The sequence below is a fragment of the Musca domestica genome, unplaced genomic scaffold, assembly GCF_030504385.1.
Source record: "Musca domestica strain aabys unplaced genomic scaffold, Musca_domestica.polishedcontigs.V.1.1 85, whole genome shotgun sequence".
Classification (NCBI taxonomy): domain Eukaryota; kingdom Metazoa; phylum Arthropoda; class Insecta; order Diptera; family Muscidae; genus Musca; species Musca domestica.
The window spans coordinates 2,170,248-2,196,714 of NW_026712418.1; the positions used below are offsets into that span (position 1 = coordinate 2,170,248).

At 31.7% G+C, this 26,467-nt stretch overlaps 3 protein-coding genes and 3 long non-coding RNA genes across 8 annotated transcripts; 3 read left to right on the forward strand and 3 right to left on the reverse strand.

Moving 5' to 3' along the window:
• Window positions 1–875: 875 nt before the first annotated feature.
• Window positions 876–1,674, reverse strand: LOC101893005 (ras-related protein Rab-6A-like). The gene has a single exon (XM_059131371.1). It carries the CDS (start codon window positions 1,571–1,573, stop codon window positions 935–937), a length of 639 nt encoding a protein of 212 aa, XP_058987354.1. The 5' UTR covers window positions 1,574–1,674; the 3' UTR covers window positions 876–934.
• Window positions 1,675–2,492: 818 nt separating this feature from the next.
• LOC101894023 (ras-related protein Rab-6A-like) lies at window positions 2,493–3,274 on the reverse strand. The gene has a single exon (XM_059131358.1). The coding sequence runs from the start codon at window positions 3,223–3,225 to the stop codon at window positions 2,596–2,598; it is 630 nt and encodes a 209-aa protein (XP_058987341.1). The 5' UTR covers window positions 3,226–3,274; the 3' UTR covers window positions 2,493–2,595.
• Window positions 3,275–9,133: 5,859 nt separating this feature from the next.
• On the reverse strand, window positions 9,134–9,524 carry LOC131806715 (uncharacterized). Its single transcript, XR_009344149.1, has 2 exons — window positions 9,387–9,524; window positions 9,134–9,316 (listed from the first exon to the last, which is right to left on the reverse strand). It is a non-coding gene; the product is annotated as an uncharacterized LOC131806715 (long non-coding RNA).
• Window positions 9,525–10,028: 504 nt separating this feature from the next.
• On the forward strand, window positions 10,029–16,184 carry LOC105262127 (uncharacterized). Of its 3 annotated transcripts, none has more exons than XR_009344147.1 (4): window positions 10,029–10,298; window positions 10,358–10,631; window positions 10,690–10,907; window positions 16,044–16,184. It is a non-coding gene; the product is annotated as an uncharacterized LOC105262127 (long non-coding RNA). The 3 variants fall into 3 exon arrangements; XR_009344148.1 differs by having other exon boundaries at window positions 10,358–10,625; XR_009344146.1 differs by having other exon boundaries at window positions 10,033–10,298; window positions 10,358–10,610; window positions 16,044–16,183.
• A 1,701-nt stretch (window positions 16,185–17,885) lies between these two features.
• LOC131806735 (uncharacterized) lies at window positions 17,886–20,068 on the forward strand. Its single transcript, XR_009344155.1, has 2 exons — window positions 17,886–19,749; window positions 19,835–20,068. It is a non-coding gene; the product is annotated as an uncharacterized LOC131806735 (long non-coding RNA).
• Window positions 20,069–20,114: 46 nt separating this feature from the next.
• LOC109611845 (ras-related protein rab-6.2-like) lies at window positions 20,115–22,267 on the forward strand. Its single transcript, XM_059131382.1, has one exon. It carries the CDS (start codon window positions 20,953–20,955, stop codon window positions 21,574–21,576), a length of 624 nt encoding a protein of 207 aa, XP_058987365.1. The 5' UTR covers window positions 20,115–20,952; the 3' UTR covers window positions 21,577–22,267.
• Window positions 22,268–26,467: the final 4,200 nt, after the last annotated feature.

A 26,467-nucleotide genomic window follows, 5' to 3' on the forward strand; every position in this document is an offset into this window, starting at 1 on the left:
CTCGTGGAATAACCCTGAACTTCCATTCTTGTTTCGCGGGATTTCCCAATATAAGATTTTTGTAAAAAAAAAAATAAAAACAAACAAAGCCTGAAAGCCTATTGCTTATTTAAAAGTCTATGTGAAACTATAAGACTCCAGTACAGAGTTGTATTTTTCTAGTTTCTTTGAAGTTGAGAGAATTTTCTGTCTTTTGTGCAAACATTGCAAATTGTTATCGAACAGCATTCGGTTAACAAAATGTGTGATTTACTCTTTAAAACTGATATGAAAATTAAAATTACAATTTTTGTGTTGCAAAATTAGTTAATTAATGGTATAATACAACGATAAATATTTATTATTTGATATATAAATCATTGATTGCCTGAAATGTGTATGCAAAACTCATGGTAGAAGAATATAGGTAGACGCATCGACACAGCTGCTGGAACAATGAACGGTCTAACCAATTTTGGAATTGAAAATGTTGAATGAAAAATTATTTAAATTTGCAAAAATTGTTGAAAACGCGAATTATAATAACCTCCGAAAGACGTCGTATAAGAAAACATATAAGAATCTACTTATATTTGATAGAACATTTAAAATTTTTTGACATATCGATGTTTCCAAACGCTAAAACGTCAGACGGCTTTATTTTTTAATTATTTTATTTTAATAAAAATAGTTTTAAATTTTTTTAAGTTATTTGAAAGTGATTGATTAGTTCCAATATATAAAAGGGGTTTCAATACTGATTTGGCAAATGATATTACTGTTTTTCCGCCATAGTTAAATCTATTATCAGAACACGTCTAAAATATTTTCCAAGTTGCATCACTAAAAAACCCCAATTAGAGTGGAGTAATTGTGGTTTCCAATTCGATAATATATAAATGTATGACAAATTATATATTGCTAATGACTTATAACTATGTTCTCTTTAAATAGACTAGCAAGAGCATTTGCTTTTATTTTTAGTTTGTTTCGATGCTTCGATTCTTTCCTCCAATTCGATTCTTTGCTCATCTTCACTGGAAGTCTCCCTCGGATCTGCTGAACGTACGCAGGGTAGTGCAGAAGCTACACGCTCAAATAATTTTTTTACATTATAACTCGTTTTTGCACTTGTCTCTATGAACATTACATTCAATTCTTTGGCTCTATTTTCACCATCCTCCGTTGTGATTTGGCGTTTTCCGGCCAGATCCGTTTTGTTGCCAACTAACATTATAATAACTTCGGTACCGCGCTCGACTCTTACTTCTTCGATCCATTTGGAGGTTTGTTGGAATGTTTGTGGTTTGGTGACATCATAGACAACTATTGCCGCTGTCGAATCTCGAATGTATGATGGTATCAGAGAACGAAATCGTTCTTGGCCCGCTGTATCCCAGAGTTGTAGGCGCACTGTACGATCATCCAAGTAGAGAGTTTTCGATAGGAAGTCAATACCAATTGTAGCCTGATATGTGTTATCGAAGCTGTCGTACATGAATCGAGTTATAAGGGAAGTTTTTCCCACACTCTGTTCTCCCAGGAAAACTAATTTACATTTATTTAGAGCACTTGTAAATTCTCCAGATGTCATTTTCAGTGAGTTGGTTGAATGTTGATGAACTATCGTTTTTGATATATTAATGCGTGATGTTTTGTCTCTAGGTATGCCTTCGGAGTACTGACTGCTAAGTTGTGAAGATTACAATAAAATTATATTTTAGAAATTATATTTTTATCCACATTGTTGTGGTTTTGTTTAACGCTTAATCAGTGATATTGAAACACTTCTGTTTCAATAACACTGTACAACAAATTGATGGGTCTTGTTTCTCTTTCAAAAATATTTACATAAAAAATAGTATCCGGATTCAGCCACATCGTCAAGATTCATTGGCTAGTCTGGAAAAATAAAACACATTTTAAAGGTGTGGGTACATAAGCAGCTTGAAGTCTTCGCATGGTACATCTTGTGACATATCATAAAGGAATACCAGAGCCACACTCAAATTCTGCCGTCGTTCCCCCTTATAATTTGACATTAATATGCCTAGTCATGATGCCAAGGTGCCCCACCTTAATACTTTACACAAACAGATTACGGATTTATTTTAAAATATTATTGAAGTCGGATGAAATACATATAAATGAGTTATATCTTAATCTGAATCGATTTCCACTAAATTTAATGGAGGTATTTTTAGGCTGTAGTGACCTCTCGTACCAAATGTCATTGTTTTAGAGGTTATATTGTTTTACTTTGAGAAGTCTTATATATAAAATCGCATGAAACATGTATATAGAAGTTGCATGAACTCATCTAACTTCTTTGTAGGTATATCATACATACACAAATCATGGTAGAATTTAGAAGGTAATGTCATGCATTCATTTGTTTAAATTTTTTTTCAAAATTATTAATTTGACAACATCTCATTGTCAAAATGCTTAGTTATAAATCGATTGTATATACACAAATCAGAGAAGGGTAAACTGCTTTCTATGCAGTGCAATTTGACAAGGTAAATTACACAAAATGCAGAGACGGATAGTGTTATTTGAAATGGCTTCACCTTTTTTATTTCACCATGACACAAACATTGTTTATATCACAATTCAGCAAAAACATTTTCTACTTGTTAAAGTTTCGTTCCCATTCTGAAATTCCAACTTGACTACTTCCTCTTGTATTCGTGGCATGCTGTTTGCTTTAAAATTCAGTGCCATAGCCATACGTTGAAATAGTCCCTTTATATCGTTACTATTTTTCGCGCTTGTTTCCATAAACATGACATTTAATTCATTGGCTTTGTCTTGGCCTTCTGCGGTTTCGACCTCTCTTTCATTTGTGAGATCCGTTTTATTGCCTACCAACATTATTACCACATCCATACTCAATTGTGTTCGTAATTCGTTAATCCACATAGATATTTGTTGAAACGATCGTCTATTGTTGACATCATAGACCACTATCGCTGCCGATGAATCACGAACGTAAGAGGGTATTAGCGAACGAAAACGTTCTTGGCCAGCTGTATCCCATATTTGTAAACGTACACTACTGTTGTCCAAGCTGACCGCCTTTATAAGAAAGTCAATACCAACTGTGGCCTTATAGACATGGTCGAAATTGTCATACATGAATCTTGTAATTATAGTGGACTTTCCAACGTTTCGTTCTCCCAAAACAATTACTTTGAATTTGTTTTCCGTTGACATTATTTGTTCAAATATTCTAGAATGCATACACAAGTTGCAGTAGGAAGTTCAATCCGTTTCCAATGTGTGTACAAACGTGGGCTGTGTAAACTAAATTAACCTACGAAAACCTGCATTTGTTTGAAATTCTTTTGTGGTTTATTTCACTTCTTTCTTTAGAATAGTATTAATCATATGTAATATTAAATTCTGCATTATTAACGATACTAAAGAAAAATCAACTGAAAAATAGGATTTATTTTAAATCCAATGTTAAATTGCAATATTTTGCAATATAACACTGCGTTTTGCACCTAAACATACAACTATTGTGGACTGTGCCAAAATTGGCAACAGTGTTCGTATCATGGTCAAAATTTTTAAAATGTTTTTTTTTCAGAAATAAGTAGATTTTTATATATTTTTTATACCACTCCAATCGGTATACAGATGATATACAGTTTTCATTTTTTTACAAATTTGAATAATTTTTTACTCAACATGTTCAATTACAAAATTAGTTTGACAGTTCATTTTCCTAGTAGCTGTGTCGATGCGATTACCTGTATTCTTATACCATGCGTTTACTTTAATTTAAAATCAATAATATGGATCATGATAGAACTAAGAAGGTAAAGTCATGTAATCATATGTTTACAATTTTTTTAAATTTATACATTTGATAACATCTCATTGTAAAAATCTATATTATTAAATCCATTGAATACACACAAAATCAGAGATGGGACCAGTTTTTTTAAGCATTGAAATTTGAAAAGGTAAATTACAGAAAATGCAGAGCTGGGAATGCAGATTTGAAGTGAGGTTACCTTTATTCCATTGTACCATAATATGGATGTAGAAAGAGAGACATTTTTGCTTTTAATTAAATACAAATTTAAGACTATATATTTGATAATAATTTTCCTGCACACTTTTCGCAGGAAACAAAAACAAAAAAAAAAAAAACAAAACTTTGCCAGACATTCGCAGACTCCGAGTTATATTTAGTTTTTTTTTTTTTTTTTTATCAAAATCATGATTTTTATGAATATATACTTCAGATCCCTGTATATATTTTTCAGCATCATTTGTTGACTTTCCTGTCGATCGCAACATTGAAGAAAAACTTCACTCAAAACATCGAATCCTTCCATTTTCAAACAATTATATTTGCAAACTCTTAGTAAGTAACAAGCTAGAAGAATACTAGTAGAAGCATCAACGCTTGGGAACATTGATGTGTCAAAGTTTTTAAAATGTTTTGTCAAAAATAAGTAGATTTTTATACGTTTTCTTATACGACGCAAATCGGAGGTTTTTATGATATGCATTTTTTAACAATCTTTACAAATTTCAATAATTATTTGTTCAACATTTCCAAAATTGTTTTGACATTTTACTGTCCCAGCAGCTGTGTCGATGCGACTACCTGTAATCTTCTACCATGGTAAATAAGGCCCATTTATTAGGTCGTGTAAAGGGCGAATTGCCTTAAAATCAGCTGTTTTACTTCTTCGAACTGTCAATATTTCTTCTGAAGCGAATAATAATTCGCCTTTGTTTATCTTTTTTGTGGCGAATTTGTAAACATCTACGAGAAAAAAACATGGTAGAAGAATATAAGTAGACGCATCGGCACAGCTGCTGGGACAATGAACTGTCAAACCAATTTTGAAATTGAAAATGTTGAATGAAAAATTATATAAATTTGTAAAAATTGTTGGAAAGCACGAATTATAATAACCTCCGAATGACGTCGTATAAGAAAACTTATTAAAATCTACTTATATTTTAAAAAATATTTAAATTTTTTAACATATCAATGCTCCCAAGCGTTGATGCATCTACCTGTATTCTTTTGCCATGAGAAAAAACAAAGTAAATCATACGAAACAAAGCACACGAGCAAAGTAATAAAATTAAACAGAAGGCAAGACGTTTCAATGAACATACTTTTGGCAATTTGTGCTCCTTTTTGACCTTGCGTTTTCGTACTTTGGAATGGAGAAAAAAATCGCATTTGTAGTCAAGCAGCCGGAATAGAATTAGGTGTGTCTGGTTACCCTAAAATGTTTAACTTTACTTACTTTTAACACACAAGTTCTGCAAAAGAGAGTTACTCGAGAAAGGAATTTTGACAGTGCTTTCACTGAGTGTTTGCGAATTCTTGCTGGACAAATTTCTTCTTCCAATCATTTGCTATTCTTCTCCTTCCGGTTATTTATTTTCGGATAAGCACATTTAAAACATATTTGTTTTAGTAATCACAAGCCTAATTGTATAGTCCTACGGTGTATTTTTTATTTGTGTGTATTTCTTTTCTTTTTATTGCTTCGTTTTTCATAAATCAGCTGAGAATAAAACTTTCAGAAAGAAACTACCAGACATTTACTTCAGGAAAATAACCAGACAGGTCTATTGTATAATGACAGCTTGTCATTTTTCGTCGAATTCCAAATATAAACAAATGTATTTTGACATAATCGGACGACCTATTTAATGGGCCTTGATGGTAAGTAATCAAAAAGTGTGTATGTATACGTAAACAAAAACAGATGTCTGACATTTTACATCATATTTAAATAGTCCAAACAAGTATAATTTAAAAAGATTGATTTAGAAATCGAGTCGATTTAAAATGACTAGTCTAAATGGGCTATAATATTATACTGACTATTATAATAATGACTACATAACTTAATAATCAAGGGCCCGTTCTTATATGTTTCCTTTATAGTTCAGTTTTGTTATCCCTTACTTTAAGAAAAGTGAAGGATAAAGAGTTTTTTACAGTGATATGCCAAGCTTTTTGTAAAAGTAACAGCTTTTTTCACAGTGACATCTTCAATTCAGTCTAAAAAATAATAAACAAAATTAATTTGTAATTTATTTCGTGAAATAAATCTATAATTCAGTTCTTTAATATAAAATAAACGATTTGCGTTATCCATGTTTTATTTGAATATATTTTGCTGTTATTACCATATTATCAATATAAAATACGGCAACATGAATTCAGTAAACTTAACTTTGCATAGCCTTACGTGACTCCATGGTAAAATTAAGAAGGTAAAGTCATTTCAAATAAACATTCCCATCTTTGTATTTTCTTTAATTTAGCTTGTCAAATGTCATTGCATGGAAAGAAGGTATGTACAATGGATTTATATGAGATGTTGTGAAATTAATAAATTTGTAAACATATGATCGCATGACTTTACCTTCCTAATTCTACCATGCGTGACTCAGTGTTGCTAAAGGTACGGTCACACTGGGCAAATATTTGATCGAAATTTGTTATCCTATATTTGACTGAACAAATGAGAAATTCATACAGAGTTGATTCGATGTTCACATTACAGTCAAATATTTGACAGATTTTATTTGTTCAAGCAGTCACCAAACAGCGTCAAATGGTGCTATGGGAAAACATGTTTGACACATGTTCACATTCATAAAATATATTTTCCCCATGAAATTGTTTGATCAAACTCTGAGGAAACATAAGTTTATTTGGCCGAGAGAAATAGACAGAGAGAGTGAAAGAGAGACATAAATAAAATAGAGTTTCGGGTGTAATTTATTTTGGAGAAGGGAAACAAAAGACCGGCTGTTGTAAAATAAATGCCTTGCAAGAACAACTTTTTTTTTGCAATTTTTGTATGTTTATAAGTATGCATATAAACCATGGTGCATAAAATTCATAGTAGGGTAGTATGCTGTTGTGTTCAATTATTGGGCTGTTCCAGAACCTGCAAGAATCAACCAGTTTTGCAATTTTCTTCGATATCATAAAGGCAAAATCGGTTGTCGTAGTAAAAACATTTACATTCATGCAGTTCTGGAACAACCATATGTAAACATTTTATATATAAATATATATATAGATATAGAAAATTATTTTGAGAAGAAATCTTGACCTACTACTCACTTTGGTGGAATTAAGGTACGGTCACACTGGGCAAATATTTGATCGAAATTTGTTATCCCATATTTGACTGAACAAAAGTGAAATTCATACAGAGTTGATTCGATGTTCACATTACAGTCAAATATTTGACAGATTTTGTTTGTTCAAGCAGTCACCAAACAGCGTCAAATAGTGCTATGGGAAAACATGTTTGACACATGTTCACATTCATAAAATATATTTTCCCCATGAAATTGTTTGATCAAACTCTGAGGAAACATAAGTTTATTTGGCCGAGAGAAATAGACAGAGAGAGTGAAAGAGAGACATAAATAAAATAGAGTTTCGGGTGTAATTTATTTTGGAGAAGGGAAACAAAAGACCGGCTGTTGTGAAATAAATGCCTTGCCAGAACAACTTTTTTTTTTTTGCAATTTTTGTATGTTTATAAGTATGCATATAAACCATGGTGCATAAAATTCATAGTAGGGTAGTATGCTGTTGTGTTCAATTATTGGGCTGTTCCAGAACCTGCAAGAATCGACTAGTTTTGCAATTTTCTTCGATATCATAAAGGCAAAATCGGTTGTCGTAGTAAAAACATTCTGGAACAACCATATGTAAACAGTTTACATATAAATATATATAGATATAGAAAATTATTTTGAGAAGAAATCTTGACCTACTACTCACTTTGGTGGGCGTTGTTAATTAATTCAAAAATACCAAACAAACAAAACTACTTATTGCATTCGTTTGTCATTATATTCATTAAACATCATGTTACAAATGCTTCTGTTCTTAAAGAAAAATGGTGAGACAATGTTTTAAACCGATATTTTTCATTTGCAACGTCAAATAAATGTTTGACAAAAAATGAGGAAAATAATTGATCATATGTGTGACTGCCTGGGTTAAGTGGAGTAGGTACATGTTGGTAGGCTGCGGCTTAGCTCGCCGGATAGGGGAGTTCTTTATCCACTTGACAGCACACTTAAATTTGTGTACCTTTGATTAGTTCGTAACTGTCATCATAGTTTGTATTAAGAAAAAAAAGGGAAAACAATAAAAAGAATTTAAGAGGAAACGGATGTATACATATATCTGCCTTAGCCTTTCAATTTAAAATAAACACAAGGTAGAATTCCAGTTTGAATGAGGTTCTGATGTTACACCTCTTTGGCTTTGCCCACCCCTCATATACATTTTTCAGTATACCTTGGTGTTTCTGTCGCCAAAAATTCTGTAGAAACACCCCAAAAACGACTATCACTACCCTGATAAATTACTCAACCCATTTTAAATAAAAGTTTACATTTCCATTTTCTAATCATTTAATTTGTTCATATATTATTAATCTTTAGCAAATATGCTTCACATTATTTATAATAATATTTTAATCATACTAATTTTACCTTAATTTATTTAATATTTAATTTATTTAATAATTTTAATATTTATAATTTTTTTTTTTATATAATATATATTATTTTTACATTCTTTTTTATATTATTTTTAATAATTAAAACTAGTTCTATTTTTTTTTTTTGATTTGTATAAATTTATGTATATAATTTCTTTCAGTTTTATATTTTTTTTACTAATTTTACTCATAAAAATTATTATTCATAAAAAATTGTTTTGGCAAATTAATGAGTTATTTTAGGACATTATATGATTTATATTTATATTGATTTAAAATGAAAGTAAAATTTTGTGTCATGCTACATATTTTGTGAAGAAAACCTTTTATACAGGGATAATTTTTATTGAAAATCATAAGCGCCTAAAACTCCGCTTTAGATTTTCGACAATTTATTTTAAATAGTTTTACGAACAATTTTTCTTGTTTGTACAGTTATTTTTTTGAACACGTGAGGTGTGTCGAATTTGATTATATTTGAATACAAATATTAGTTTTTTTTCGCATTTAATATATATATTTTTTTATGCAGAATGATCTTTCATAATTTTATATTTTTTTTGACTGTCGTACTCACTCGTATCAATTTTTTTTATCAAAAAAAATGTAGTCTTTCAATCTGGTTTTTGAGTTAGATAAGTGAAGCTTTCTCATTTATTGTGAATCCCGGGATAAAGTGGTTTCACCATCCACAGGTGAAGTTGGTTTGCAACATGTGTATATATATATATATATATATATAATCCAACCTGAGGACTGCTTGTTCCTGATAAAAAAAAATGTCCTGGTTTTACCACAATATCCTTTAAGAAGGATGAAATAATTCGTTTTAAGGAATCTATATATATTTAAAGAACTTAATACAATTCTTACCCGAGTGTAAAATATTTTTAATAACAAAAATATTTTATTAACGTCAACGTTAGCTATGACTATTCTTGAATTGATTTTGATTAAAATCAGTAAATAATTTCACTGGTTCACCATTTATTTTACAGACTTTTTGTATTTATTTAACGGCTATTTTGTACTTCGTGGTGGTTTTTAGTATATCACCTTCACTCTGACAGTCTATGACTTTCTAAATCGTAACTTCAATGTCACTTTCAATGAAGGTCAGAATGCACATGGTGGAAATATAGTGATATACTGTCATTCGAATATCAACCATGGTGGATCTCGATATTTTTCATCCTTTGTTCTGGGTTTAATCTCCAGATGGCGCTAAATTACATCACTTGCAAGAATGTTTTCAGTAGTAAACACGTATATATTTTATGTATACCAAAAATAGTATTCAAGTAGTTTACTACATTATAAATTGTATTCAATATTATTTTTAAAATTTAATAAAAAAAATCAAAACTTGATTCATTCGATAAATTGTACATATTTGGTTTGAGAATTGATCGTACAATTTACGATCAGGCACAGTTTGAAGGTCACTGTTTTTTTACACCGTGGTGTAACTACGCAACATGAAATTGAATCCCTTTACAACACTGGTAGACACGAACAGATGTTTTTATTATTTTGTTTTGCTTTTACCTTTTCACAACTTCTTGATGGAAACTATAAATTCAACCAAATAAATAGAATTAATTGTAATTTGTTTGTGACCCAAAAATATATAATCGACTGTGCGATAATATTCAAATGTGGCCAATGCATAATTATGTGTGGGTATTCATACCCAGCCCAAAGGTGGCTGTCACAAAGCCAGATCATTTTTCGGAACCTGTGTAGGGAAAATGATTTGGGAGTTAGTATGAATACTACCATCAGGTAATTACAAATAATTATTGTATAAAACGTATTCATAAATATTATTTTATATATTTCAGGCTACAATTATTATTGAAATGATTCACCTTCTTGAAATACATGCCAATGTTTGTATGGGATTGGAAATACCCAGAACTACCTGTCTTGTAAGGTTTATAATAACATAAACAAAAACTGAAAGTCTGTCATAACAAAAAAAGGATATCTGTTTGTGACAGGACAATAAAAATCTGATGTGGAAATTACTCAAGACAGAGTTTTGCATTTGCTGTCATATGTGCATATCATAAATGCATGTATTCAGCTAAAGATGTAATGAAATATTTCGTGAAAGTTGGTTTCCAATAGATTGTTATTGTTATTTTAACATTTATTTTTTTACCCTTTTCAGGTATTTGGGCTGTAGTAAAATGGGTTTACTTTCAATGGAATAGGATTGTCCACTTTTGTATCAAAAATGAAATTATCTTATTTTGGTTTTTTGAATATAATTTAATGAAATACCATTCTTTCTTTTTCAGATGGTGTTATATCTTGTTTGCCGAACACAATGACGACCTATGGATGTCATGGATTTTATTTTAACAACATTGCATCAACTGGCATTTGGTGAGAGTAACTATTATTTTACTAACCATAGATGACAATGTAGTTACTAACCTATTGTTTGAGGTGTTGCGCATGAATGGTACCAATGAGTTGGCCCTTTAGGTTTTCCACTTCGTAATAGCAATTTCCAATGGCTTTTCTTATTCTGCATTTAAGCCATGGTTTACAAAATTTTGCATTTATTCCTTTGGCAAAATTGCTTTGTACAAAATTTTTCCTATAGACTTCTTGTCCTGGTTTGTAGGTTACAATTCTGCTTCTTCTATCATATGAGCGTTTATTACGTTCATAAGCCTCATGCAGATTTTTATTAATATTCTTATGCAAAATTTGCATTCTGTCTGATGCAGGTAAACAATCCAGACTACCATCTTCTAATGCGTTTAGTTTTCTGAGAATTCCATACGCGTCTGCGTGTGTTATCATATTGTAGCCTGTTAAGGCAAAATATGGAGATGTACCTGTTGAGGCGTGTAACGTCGATCGCAAGGCACACTCGATTTTGGGTAACTTTTCATCCCATTTAGATTGGTCGGAGTTTATATAACTTCTTATACTGCTAAGAATGGTTTGGTTCACTCGCTCACTTGCATTTGCTTGTGGTGCGTGTATTGCAGTTCGTATATGTTTGATTCCAAATAATTTTAATGTATCTTTAAACATATCGGATGTAAATTGTCTTCCGTTGTCGGAATGAATAAATTCTGGTACACCGAATTTATAAAAAATCTCTTCTACCAAAAATTTTATGACTTGTGTAACCGTAGCCTTTGTCATTGCCTTTAGTACCACAAATTTGGTTTTATGGTCTAAAACGATAAAAATGTAGGCTTTTCCAGATTTCGTTCTTGGATATGGACCCAAGAAGTCGATATAAATCTTCTGAAAAGGCCTTTGGGTTATAACTTCATTACCCATTGGTGGTCTTAATATCTGTTTAGGGTGTTTATTTTCTTTACAAATTTCACAATTGTTAATATATTGTTTAATTTCATAAGCCATCGTTGGCCAATAGAAATATTGCCTGATATCATACAATGTCTTCGATATACCAGCATGACAAGTGTTGTTGTTATGAGATTTTGCTATTATTTCTGTTGTTAAATTATCTGGAAGCCATATCTTCCAACAGTCGTCTTCACTTTCAACATCTATTCTATTAAATTTTACCCTTTTGTACACGATTCCATCGCACACTTTTAGGTCAGGTAGACGGTTTCTGTTTTGCTCAATGGTATCAATAAGACTTAAATATGTTGGATTTTTGAACTCATTTGAATTGAAATCAATAAATGAAGTATTTTCCGCGGTGATTTCATCCATGTCCATACGTGATAGCATATCAGGTACAACGTTTTTAGTGCCTTTACGATGCTCGATTGTAAAGCTGTAGCTTTGGAGTTGTAAACTCCATCTTGCTAGTCTTCCGTTTAAATCTTTTTGGCGCATAAGCCATTGTAAACTGGAATGGTCTGTTATTACAGTAAAATCCATGAGCTCAATATACTGTCTAAATCTTTCTATTGCGAGTATGACTGCCAGACATTCTTTTTCCGTCGTTGAATAGTTTCGTTGGGCACTGTTCAGTTTCTTGGAAAAATATTCAATTGGATGTTCTCCATTTTCATCATCTTTCTGAAAAAGAACAGCACCAACTCCGACGTTTGAAGCGTCACATTGTACGAAGAATTGTCTAGTAAAATCAGGACTCCACAATATCGGACTGGAAGTTAGACATATTTTCAATTTTTCGAATGACTCTAGAGCTTCTGGAGTCATGATGAATTTTGGACATTTTCTTAAAGTATCTGTCAAAGGAGCTGTCAGAGTGGAAAATTCATGGATGAATCTACGATACCATCCTACCGTTCCTAAGAATTTTCTCACATCTTTTTGAGATTTAGGAGGTTTTATATTGACAATTGCTTCAATTTTTCCAGGGTCAGGTTTGAGTTTACCTGCTCCGACAATGTACCCTAGGTATTTCAATTCTTTGTAGCAAAATTTGGATTTTTCCATATTAATTGTCAATCCCGCGTTAGTTAACCTTTCTCCTACTACTTTAAGTATTTGCACATGATCCTTAAAATTCTGTGACACTATCAGGAGATCATCTAGGTACACAAACACTCGGTCTTTCAACTCTGAAGGAATCACTTTGTCCATAAGTCGACACATCCTTTGAGCTGCATTGCACAGTCCAAAAGGCATTACCTTAAATTGGTAGTGAGGTCTACCTTGGACAGTGAACGCTGTTAAGGGGCGACTTGATTCCTCCAGAGGAATTTGCCAAAATGCATCCTTTAGATCGATGGCGGTTATGAAATGTGTATCTCCTAGTCTAGCCAATAAACCATCAATGTTTGGCAATGGATATGCGTCTTTTCGAGTTACTTTATTTAATTCCCTTGCGTCAAGACATAATCGGTTTTTATTCGGCTTGATAACTAGCGTCACTCTATTATTCCACTCTGCATTTGTTGCGACTTCTATAACATCTAATTCTATCATGCGATCCAATTCATTATACATTAGTTTTTGAACCGCTGGACTGACTGGAAAATATCTCATTTTTTTCGGAATAGCATTTCCGACGTCAATGATATGTTTTTCGAGATGAGTTTTTCCCAACCCATGTTTTGTATAACATCTAAAGAATAGTTTCGCATTTTCTAATTGTATATTTTCCTCATATGATAGTTCATGTGTCTTTTTAGTTTCTATGTTCATGACGTCATTGTGCAATTCATTAACATCCGGTTCGACAGATATTTTAATGTTTAATTTTTTCCAAAAATCATATCCTAGTATCAAACTTTGTTTTAAGTTTGGTACTAGATACAATGTCAATTCTTTCGTCTTATTTCCGCATTTCAATTCAACATTTATTTTGCCTATTATTTCTTGATGTTTACCGTCTGCTGTTTTAATCGATGATTTAAAATTAAGGATAGGTGTATTCATCATTTTGGCATTTTCTAGGCAGTTTTTGCCTAAACAACTGACCGATGCACCACTATCCATGAGACCTGTGAAATCAATTCCATTTAACTTGACATCCATGTATGGTCTGATGTCGTTAGCTACTTCTATGCAGGCAGATGCTATCTCCTGTCTTTCTTTTTTTCGTTTGGTGTAAGATTTCCTAGCTTTAAGTACTTTTTTGCTTATCGTAGGTACAAAATCTTTAAATATGTCAGACCTAATTTTATTGTATTGTTCCAATCGTTGTTCATATGGAACAAGGATTTTTAATTTTGGTGTATGCTGTCTTAATTGATGATTTGTGGTTTTTAGTAGAATAGGTTTTGCTTCTAATATATTTTTAGTTTTGTTTACTGGTTTACATTCTGTTGAGAACATGAGGTCCCAGTTTTTCCTATGTTCTTCATTTGGTTTCCCAAACACCTAGGGCATTTTGGTGATGTGACCCCATCGAACCCACATCTGTAACAGAATATGTTACGTTGGTCCAATTCGCAATCCATAAAAGTATGGCCTGATTGCTTGCAGTTCCAACAAGTTAGGATCTTAGTTGTTGTTGTTTTGTTGTTATGTAGAGCTTCTACATCTAGGGCATTTTCGAATGTCTCATTTAAGTCATGTTCTAGTTCATGAATTCGTCTATAATTATGTGGCTGTTGTTGTCGAAAAGATAGACGTTTTGACATTGTAACTTCAGCTCTTTTGCATTCCTCAAGGAGGTCATCGATTGAATCTATGTTTTTGGCATAAATTAGTTGAACTAATCCGTCTTTGAGATTGTCTTTTATGATTCTCACAATCTCAAATTCGGGTATGGGTATTCTCATTTGATTTTTGAGACGAACAATTTCCGATATGTAGATGTCAGCAGTTTCCGATGGAAGCTGTCGACGCTCTATTATTTTTCGTTGTATTTCGAAATCACTTTCGAAATTTCGAAATTTTTTTATGAAGTGGTATTTTAAATGATCCCATTCGCATACTGGGTTTTGTTGTCTAAATAACCAAAGCCATTCTGATGCTCTACCAGTGAGTAAATGGTGAAATCCTTTCACGAAAATGTCTAAAGGACAGTTATAGTCTAACCTTAAAGACTCGACCCTAAATACGAATTCTTCCACACTGATGGACTTAGAAGAACCATCAAATTTCAATCCCCACTTTTGAAGTTGTAGTGGTGTTATTGATTTATAACCAAGAGGAAAATTCTGAGAATATGGTTCCCTAATTGTTTGTGGATTGTAATGTTGATTAGGTTGTTGTTGGAAATGTGTGTTCTGCTGTTGCGCATTTTGAGAAAATATCTCCGGTCTTATTGGATCAGGAGTAATATTTAATGACATATTTCTTAGTGAGTCAATTGAGTTTCTCACTACTTGAGGTATCATTAATGCAAGACGATCTTCCATATTTTTCATTGCTTCAGATTGAGCAATTCTTACAGAAGCGCTAATAAATTCTCTGAGACTTGGACCATCGTTGCTATTTATTGGTACTTCTAAATTTATATTATTATTAGAACTTGGCATTGCCGTGTTTATGTCAGTATTTCTTGTTGTTTCCTGACCTGTTAAACTACTGTATGGTGGTCTTGTAATTGATGTACTAGTTTCAGGTGATGATGTATGTACACCAGTAGGTAAAGATGTAATGATTGACATAAGTGGTGGAATACCTGCTTCAACCACAGTTCTATCTGCACCTTGTGCTGAAGTATTAGAAATATTCATATTGTTACGATTGCTGATAGGTGTATTAGAAGTTGTAATATTGGTTAAAGTATTGTGATTTATGAGATTGGGGTTAGTTAGTATTGCAGCATTAGATGTGCTTGCAACATCAATATTAGTGCCGCTCGCAATAGGTGTATTTTTGTTTGCCAATCTGCTAGAAGTTCTAGTTTGACTTGGGTTTTTGTTGGCCATAATGAATTCAAGTTAGAAAATTATATGTATCTCATGCAAGAAAACAGATAAAAGGATAAAAAAAATTGTTGAAGTGTAGTATTATAATATTTGAAGTTAAATGACTATATTAGAAGTTATGACTTAATATTTGTATAATTGTTTGATATGTTTACGTATATATATTAACATAAAAATTGCTTTTTTTTTGTATTTTTAAATATTAATAAAGTATTTTTTTTTTCAGGTAAATATTCCTGGTATTTTTTTTATAACTTATGTATTTTATAATATTCGAGTTCTGTATTTTTCTGTTTACTTATTTGTCTAATTTTGATTGAATTTTAATATTTTAATTTATTATATATCCACATTTATTTTGTTTTCTTAATATAAATATATAATGTTTTTAAGTAATTATATTTTTGGGGAATTTTTTTTTTTTTTTTTAATGAATTTAAATTAAATAATAAATGTGTTTATATATAGTTTACATGTATTGTTTCTTATTTATATACTTTTTTTGATTGTATTTTTTTGTATCGTTATTTATAATTCAATTAATTTTAACAAAATCACATATATGTATTTATAATTATATATACTTTCAATTCATTCAGTATCTATATTATATTATTAATAAAAATAAATTATATTAATAATTCAAGACAATATAAATGTTTTTGTTTTTCGTTTTTTTTAATATAAATTGATTATAGAATTTGTATTTTTTTTATAATATTTCTAGATAAATTTAATATCTCTAATATATATTTTTTTTTTAAATAATGAACTTTGACAATCTTTTTAATAAAAAAAAATTATTGTACGATAATAATTTGTATTATTCTTTTACTGTTAATTTTTTTGAATATTTAGGTTGAATATATTTTATCAGGTAGTGATTTTTTTATAATATGTTTATCTAAGAATAAAACAATTTAATGGATTTTCAAAATTTTACTAATTTCTAATTATAATTAGAAATTTAAAATAACAGAAAAATTGAATTGTTTTTGAAATATTTTAAATTATGTTTACATTATCTATAAACATATAAAATAAAGTATTTATTTTAAATTGGATGTTATTTGTTTTCTTTGTTTTGGCTAGAGTATTTTGTAGGCAAGTATAAGTATACAATTTGGGACAAAAATAAGTTAATTGTTATAAAAACTTTCGAAGTCATTTCTGCTTTCTGCTTTCAAAAGAAAAAAAGAACGTATAATACCATGCTGTATAGCCTCTGATTATGTTTCTTTATTTTTATGATTGCTTATTCATCTTGATCGATTGTAGACTTGTGGAATTGATTGTAACTGAGCACCTGTACAACACGGCATGGCTATGAAAATGCCTTCCGGGATACCGATGTGTAGAATACAATCTGTTCCAAAGTTTGGGCTATGTTGGAAAAATCAAAAATTTAAATTGCCCCACGTTGGGCGCCATAAATGTGACTGCCTGGGTTAAGTGGAGTAGGTACATGTTGGTAGGCTGCGGCTTAGCTCGCCGGATAGGGGAGTTCTTTATCCACTTGACAGCACACTTAAATTTGTGTACCTTTGATTAGTTCGTAACTGTCATCATAGTTTGTATTAAGAAAAAAAAGGGAAAACAATAAAAAGAATTTAAGAGGAAACGGATGTATACATATATCTGCCTTAGCCTTTCAATTTAAAATAAACACAAGGTAGAATTCCAGTTTGAATGAGGTTCTGATGTTACACCTCTTTGGCTTTGCCCACCCCTCATATACATTTTTCAGTATACCTTGGTGTTTCTGTCGCCAAAAATTCTGTAGAAACACCCCAAAAACGACTATCACTACCCTGATAAATTACTCAACCCATTTTAAATAAAAGTTTACATTTCCATTTTCTAATCATTTAATTTGTTCATATATTATTAATCTTTAGCAAATATGCTTCACATTATTTATAATAATATTTTAATCATACTAATTTTACCTTAATTTATTTAATATTTAATTTATTTAATAATTTTAATATTTATAATTTTTTTTTTATATAATATATATTATTTTTACATTCTTTTTTATATTATTTTTAATAATTAAAACTAGTTCTATTTTTTTTTTGATTTGTATAAATTTATGTATATAATTTCTTTCAGTTTTATATTTTTTTTACTAATTTTACTCATAAAAATTATTATTCATAAAAAATTGTTTTGGCAAATTAATGAGTTATTTTAGGACATTATATGATTTATATTTATATTGATTTAAAATGAAAGTAAAATTTTGTGTCATGCTACATATTTTGTGAAGAAAACCTTTTATACAGGGATAATTTTTATTGAAAATCATAAGCGCCTAAAACTCCGCTTTAGATTTTCGACAATTTATTTTAAATAGTTTTACGAACAATTTTTCTTGTTTGTACAGTTATTTTTTTGAACACGTGAGGTGTGTCGAATTTGATTATATTTGAATACAAATATTAGTTTTTTTTCGCATTTAATATATATATTTTTTTTATGCAGAATGATCTTTCATAATTTTATAATTTTTTTTGACTGTCGTACTCACTCGTATCAATTTTTTTTATCAAAAAAAAATGTAGTCTTTCAATCTGGTTTTTGAGTTAGATAAGTGAAGCTTTCTCATTTATTGTGAATCCCGGGATAAAGTGGTTTCACCATCCACAGGTGAAGTTGGTTTGCAACATGTGTATATATATATATATATATATATAATCCAACCTGAGGACTGCTTGTTCCTGATAAAAAAAAATGTCCTGGTTTTACCACAATATCCTTTAAGAAGGATGAAATAATTCGTTTTAAGGAATCTATATATATTTAAAGAACTTAATACAATTCTTACCCGAGTGTAAAATATTTTTAATAACAAAAATATTTTATTAACGTCAACGTTAGCTATGACTATTCTTGAATTGATTTTGATTAAAATCAGTAAATAATTTCACTGGTTCACCATTTATTTTACAGACTTTTTGTATTTATTTAACGGCTATTTTGTACTTCGTGGTGGTTTTTAGTATATCACCTTCACTCTGACAGTCTATGACTTTCTAAATCGTAACTTCAATGTCACTTTCAATGAAGGTCAGAATGCACATGGTGGAAATATAGTGATATACTGTCATTCGAATATCAACCATGGTGGATCTCGATATTTTTCATCCTTTGTTCTGGGTTTAATCTCCAGATGGCGCTAAATTACATCACTTGCAAGAATGTTTTCAGTAGTAAACACGTATATATTTTATGTATACCAAAAATAGTATTCAAGTAGTTTACTACATTATAAATTGTATTCAATATTATTTTTAAAATTTAATAAAAAAATCAAAACTTGATTCATTCGATAAATTGTACATATTTGGTTTGAGAATTGATCGTACAATTTACGATCAGGCACAGTTTGAAGGTCACTGTTTTTTTACACCGTGGTGTAACTACGCAACATGAAATTGAATCCCTTTACAACACTGGTAGACACGAACAGATGTTTTTATTATTTTGTTTTGCTTTTACCTTTTCACAACTTCTTGATGGAAACTATAAATTCAACCAAATAAATAGAATTAATTGTAATTTGTTTGTGACCCAAAATATATAATCGACTGTGCGATAATATTCAAATGTGGCCAATGCATAATTATGTGTGGGTATTCATACCCAGCCCAAAGGTGGCTGTCACATATGTGTTCACATTATGGACACACTGGTCAAATTTTTGTTTCCTTTCAAATAATTTTGTTTTCCCAAAATCAGCTGTTTTTGTATTTGCCGTCAAATAATATTTGTTGGTCAGATTGTGACAAAGAAATATTTGACATTTTTCGTCAAATATTTGCCCAATGTGACCTTACCTTAAATATACCATTGAAAAAATTAATCGCGAAATTAAACAAAAAATCGCCAAAATGGCCGAATAAAAGCTGTAAAAAATACAACTAAGCGTAAGCTGGCTCTGCCTGAACCGACAGTTCAGCTGTTAACAAACAAAAACAAATTGTAAATAAATAAACAAAATAACATTCCTAGTTTTCCAGTGATTGTGTTCAATTTATTTATTTATTCAAAAAATGGATATTTCTGTTGCCCTATATGTTATGGATGATGTGGAGGAGCCTGCTGCTTCCAAATACTGGCACTCCTCTGGCGGACCCAGGACTCTTTTTCATATAATCAACTAGTGCCCGCAGCTCTGTAGTAGATGATTTGTTCGGAATTCTCGTTCTGTAAATAAATATTATATTTGTTGCTGACATATTATAATCGTATTTATTATTTTTACTCACCTTCTTGTTTCCATTTTCAATCATAGCAATTTTTATGTTGAATTATAGCAATCACACAAGTGACTTATTTTGACATTTGTGTTCACATGCGCGCGAAAGAAAAAAGATAGCAGAACGCAAAATTACACTGAAATGCTTACTTGCTTTTCGTTCGTATAATTTTTCGTTCTGATGGATTTTAGTGTAACGGAAATCAGCTGTTTGTCGTGTTAAAGGAGTACGAACGTATTCTTTCCATATCGTGGAATAGGCTGTAAATGAATGAAAACAACTTGTTGCATATACATAATTTTGAATAATTCTGACAGCCTCAGAGCTGTATTTCTGTAGTTTTACGAAGCTGTTCTAACTCTTTATTGTACCAGGGTTATGTATGTTTTGTAACCCTCTTTCTTAATTATCCTACCTCATGCAAAAGGCGGAAGTTTTGGAAATCATCTCACCCCCAAATGACATGCAGCAGAGCGACATTAAGGAGGTACGTAACGAAATGCCACATTGCATCAGTTAACATTAATACCGCAAATGGAAATACCTTCCAAAGTTCTGATTAATTAATTGACAAAATAGGCAATGAATGACTTCTACAATTGCTAAAGAATGAATGAATCGACCATTAATGTGAAATCGATTTTCATGTAAAACACCCATTTATATATGTATGTCATCAGTTAATGTAAGAATGTGATTGCTAAGACGGGGTAAACAAAAAACCCGGAGTGGCTTTTTTTATTGTAACACAAAAATACGGCCGTTATATAAGTAGATATAAACAAGCCTCTTCAGTTAGTATACGAGTTTATACTTTGCTCTTCAATACGTATTTATATAACGGCCACGGTCCCAGTCGAAGAAGGAAATATGACATTCGCTCGAAGTTTCGCCAACAAAATTCCAACAAATAAAGTAATTATCCTGGGAAGTCAGGGAGTAGGAAAAAGCTCCCTAATTAAAAGTTTCTTGTACGAAATCTTCGATGACAGTTATCAGCCTACCGTTGGTATCGAATTTGTAACAACGACAATGCACTCCAGCCAACGGTATGTGCGTCTTCAAATGTGGGATACAGCTGGCCAAGAACGTTTTTATTCCATATTACCGTCGTATGTTCGTGACTCAATATTGACGATAATAGTCTATGATATTACCAATCCATTATCTTTTCGACAAGCTTCTAGATGGATTGATGTCATACGAGCCGAAGAACATAGGGAAGTGAAAATAATGCTTGTAGGCAATAAAACTGATATCTGCGAGGAACGTCAAATTACAACAGATGAAGGAGAAAGGACGTCAAAAGCAAAGAATGTAATGTTTATAGAAACAAGTGCGAAAACTAGATCAAATGTCAAACAAATGTTTGAGTTGGCCACGCAAACCTTAATAGAGCAACAGATCAAAATGGAAATAAAAAAGCCTGAATTGAAGGTAGTAGAATCGCCAACGGGTTGGCAATGCCATGCTTGTTGCAAAAGGCTGTTTTGATCGGATCTAACGTGAAGCACATCTATGACGTGTAATCGCAAAATATGTCTTCTAATTCCTTTCGCTGGTTTTTATTAAAAGCGAATCGATGTGGGTAAATCTTGCAAGGAACTTATGGATCTATGGCAAATGGATAAGATAGAATGTTTCATAGGCCACAATACAGTAAGGCTGGAAATACATAAAGAGCATATTTGGCTGGCTTCTTCGGAAATGAACAAAGAAGCCTACAGCCAAAATCGAACTAAGTCAACCTACAACTCCTTCGTTCGTCTACGAAGAAGCCAGCCAAATATGCTCATCATGTATTTCCAGCCTAAGATTGTCAATATTGTAAATACTCGAATGAATCGTGGACTTTCAAGTAGTGGAATCAACTAGAATTCGCCTCAGCAGAAAAAAGAGTGTGCATTTGGTATATGTTAATATCGACAAACATTACAGCAGAAATATTGAATTGTTCAGATTACAGACTTGTATCGAAATACACATAATTTGTATGTATATGCATGGCATAATTACAAAAGGTAGAACAAAGCTATCCCCTAAATACAATTTTTTTCTTTTGGTGCTCCTATTCTGTTAAAACATATACACAGTTTATATATGTGTGTGTATTGTTCTGAATAAAAAAGACAATAATTTGAAATTGTTTCAAATTTAGAGACAAAAGAAATGCTTATTTGCCACGTTAACGTTAAAATGTATAATTTTGGGATATAACAAACTTGTTGTTTTACTATCTTGGATTCAATTTTGTCCAATATTCCACTCAAAAAACGGTTAATAAACAAAACCAAATTGTTGCATGTTTAAAAAATCTATTTGACATAATAAGACTCCAGTAAAGAGTTGCATTTTCCTAGCATCCTTGAACTTGAGCAACCTTTCTTATTGAGCCATGTGTATGTATGTGTAATTTGTTGTATATTATCTTAAAGAAAAATTAATTTAATAATAAAATTTGTTTGAAACAAAAATGTTTTATTAAGTTTGTCATTCCTTTTGTAACACCTCAAAATATACATTTTAGACCCCACAAAGTATATATATTCTTGATCAGCATTAAATTCTATGTCGATTTAGCGATATCCGTCCATCTGTGGAAATCACTCTAGCTTCCGAACGAAAGGAAGTAGGTTGATAAAATTTTACTCAAATGTGTATTATGTCTGCAGGACTTTTGGTATTGAAAATGAGTCATGTAGGTTCACGTTTTGGGTTATTCACCGAGTTTTTTTTTTAAGTTTCGAATTTGAATATTGTAATGGCTTATGACAAAAGTTACCTATGCAGGTCCATGTCATCGTATAAACCCTAATATAACAGCTACATTCGGTATTTTTAAGATTTTAACAGAATTTTTAATGGATTTTATTGTTTTTGAAAATTTCCAAATTCATTCCAAATGGTTCAGCTTTTTTACTTGTTTTTAATTATTTACTTTCCCCCTTAAAGAGTTGATGTAAATGGCAGTATTACACTGACTGTAATACATAATCTATACATAACAAATTATTAATTTTTTATTGGCATATGTTACATATAAGGGATAAAATTAACAATTAGGGTAATTATTCATAGTTTTCGCTCGAGAGAGTTTCGTTCTTTGTAAAAATTCGAGCGAGATGTTTGGAGGTCTGCTTATGACTCTAATATTTTATTTTTCTATTTTAGATTATATTTGTGCCATGTATTATACGATGACAATTCTTTTTTTCTATGTCCCCTCATTGTCCAATTTATATTTTGTACTTCCTCCTTAGACATGGGCGTACGACCGCCAAGAAATTTACATGCATTCTATGTCCCCTCATTGTCCAATTTATATTTTGTACTTCCTCCTTAGATATGGGCGTACGATTGCCAAGAAATGTACATGCATTTCCAGCCAAATATTTTGTCATTTTCACATCGATTATACTATCTATTCTAGAGAAATGCAGAGCTGGGGATGCTTTTTTGAAATAAGATTACTTCCTGAGGCATTACTGCCTCAAGAGTCTTGTTATGGTAAAATTACGAAGGAAAAGTAAATTCAAATAAACCTATCCTTTGTCAAATTTAGCTGGGTAGAAAACAGACCCCCATCTCCGGTTTGTTTGTATACAATGGATTTGTAAATATAAATTTTGACAATGAGATGTTGTCAAATGAATAATTTTGAAAATTCTACCATGAGTACATGGCAGAATCAAGAAGGTAAGGTCATGATATCATATATTTACAATTTTTTTTTTCGAAATTATTCATTTGACAACATCTCATTGTCAAAATGTATATTTATAAATCCTTTGTCTATACACAAATCAGAGATGGAAACCTTTTTTTCTATTCAGAGAAATTTTTCAAAGTAAATTACAGAAAGTGCAGACAAAATTAAGATCGGCCAGAACGATTAAGTTATGCTGGTATCCTTTCTTCTCTTCAACGACAGGACCACCCTGTCCATTTTCCAGACATCAGAAATTTGGGTGACATACACAACTCCCGGTTGTTGAAGCATCACCATCGATATTACACTTAGCCCTTCGGATGACATCACCATTGAGCCGGCTGGAAGAGACTTAAGGTTAGAATACATAAAACGATTTTTGACTGACTCAAGTCATCGACTGGCTTCTTCGTGTAGGAACAAAAGAAGTTTTAGGTTAACTTAGATCGATTTTGGCCCTACGCTCCTTTGTTCTATTCCGATGAAGCCAGCCGATGACTTTTTGGTTCTATGAAAGTCCACGTTCTGATTTGATATAAACCATGGTAGAAGAATATAGGTAGACGCGTCGACACAGCTGCTGGGACAATGAACTGTCAAACCAATTTTTTAATTGAAAATGTTGAATGAAAAATTATTTAAATTTGCAAAAATTGATGAAAACGCGAATTAAAATAGCCTCCGAATGACGTAGTACAAGAAAACATATAAAAATCTACTTATATTTGAAAAAACATTTAATTTTTTTTGACATATCAATGCTCCCAAGCGTTGATGCATCTACCTATATTCTTCTGCCATGATGTAAACTTAGGCGAATACCATGTTTACATATACGTGTGGATTAAACTGTCATTTTCATTGCGTATAAGTACAATCTGAAATCCCTTGCGAGGTATTCACAATACATAATTGGCAGTTGGAATGGATTTTACAAGTGGTTACACTGTTTACGTTACTGTAAGTTGGATAATTCTAATCCGAGTGTTTATTTTGATGGAACTTAACATTTTTAGATCAAATATTTGCGTCAGACAAAAACACTGTAAGAATGGAAAGACCGACAGTTGTGTATATATTTGTTGTTATTAATTCTAAAACGAAGACGAATATCTGCTCTCACTTTAATTGGTTTTATACCCTCTTTATAATCAATGATGTTTATAAACAGTTTCGCGTATTGTCTTATCAATTATTTTGCTCAATACACTACATTTATTTGGGATTCATGTTCAAATGTGTCGTTGGTCAGAACTCGTTATCGACAGCGTCTGAGCCATGTTTTATGAAATTGACACGAAATGCCTGTGTGTAGTCCACATTACACTAAATTCCTATCAAACTTATTGAGGCTATATTGAGGATGTACATTTTGATACATCCGACCGAATTCATTCTAGAAACAAATACATCAAACTTAGTGAAAATCGATTCAGATATAGTTATAGCTCCCATATATATTTCATCCGATTTGGTGTTTAAGTACCTCACATTTGTAATATGCATTCAACAACAATGATATTTTATACCAGATATCAGATACAGCCCAGAAATAGCTCTGCCAATTTGTATCAAAATCGGTTTAGATTTGGACATAGCTCCCATATATCTTCAACCGATTTCGGGTTTATTGTGCAGATAATAGCTAACATTTAGATTTGTTCGAATTGGTCACATTTGGCATGAATTATGGAGTTCAAACGGTCAATAAAACCGTCACATGCTGCCCGAATGTTGCTCTGCGACTTGAGTTGATCGACACTTTCGCATTTTTAGTGTCAACCTTGCTTTCCAAAATACTCCAGACACAATAGTACAACGGATTGGTATCCGGAGATTTTGGTGGCCATTATGCGCTGGAAATGAAGCGAGGAATCTCATTTTGTAACCATTCTTGGGTGGCGCGTGCTGAGTGCGATGGTGCTGAGTCCTGTTGGAATGTCCAAGGTCTGCCCAAGGCTCAAATACACCCTCCAGAATATTTTCGCTATAATATTCGACATTTATTCTGATGCCACGGTTGATTAATACGAGCGGAGAGCGACCATCAGCTGTTATGGCGGCCCACACCATCACCATGGCCGGAGCTTGAGTTCTGGTGGCAAACCGAAGGTGTACAATTTCAGCTGACCTCTTTGGCAAGTAAACACGATCATTTTCTTTGTTTACAAACTGATGGACAACGAATGTTTTCTTGTCGGAGAAAACCAAATTCGGCAGTTCACCACTTTCGGCCAAGCGAAGCAACTCTTTAGCTCTTTTGAGTCTATTTTCTTTCTGTTGCGGTGTAAGTTCTTGCACTTTTTGGAATCTCAATGGCTTTACCTCGAGCTTACTTTTCAATATTTGCCGAATGGAATATTGCGATATGATCAGCTCTCGAGCCATTTTTCGGCCAATGCGAAGCGGGTTTCGACCAAGTCGCTTCTTTACTTCTCGAACCATTTCTACTGATGTTGCTGTTTTCTTGCGTCCACTTCCTTGACGTCGGGCCACGCTACCAGTATCACGGTAACAAGCAATGGTACGAGACACAAAAGATTTATTCACATTTAAATGCAGGAGTGCTCTAACGATAGTCACTTGTGTTTTTCCAGCCAAATATAAAGAAATCACACTATAACGCTTGAATTCCATCACGAATAACTTTTTTCCTGGAAAATTCTCACCAAAATG

Excerpts from the sequence above, each read along its gene's own strand:
- LOC101894023 (XM_059131358.1), bottom strand. The coding sequence starts at position 3,225 with ATGCATTCTAGAATATTTGAACAAATAATGTCAACGGAAAACAAATTC.
- LOC101893005 (XM_059131371.1), bottom strand. The coding sequence starts at position 1,573 with ATGACATCTGGAGAATTTACAAGTGCTCTAAATAAATGTAAATTAGTT.
- LOC109611845 (XM_059131382.1), top strand. The coding sequence starts at position 20,953 with ATGACATTCGCTCGAAGTTTCGCCAACAAAATTCCAACAAATAAAGTA.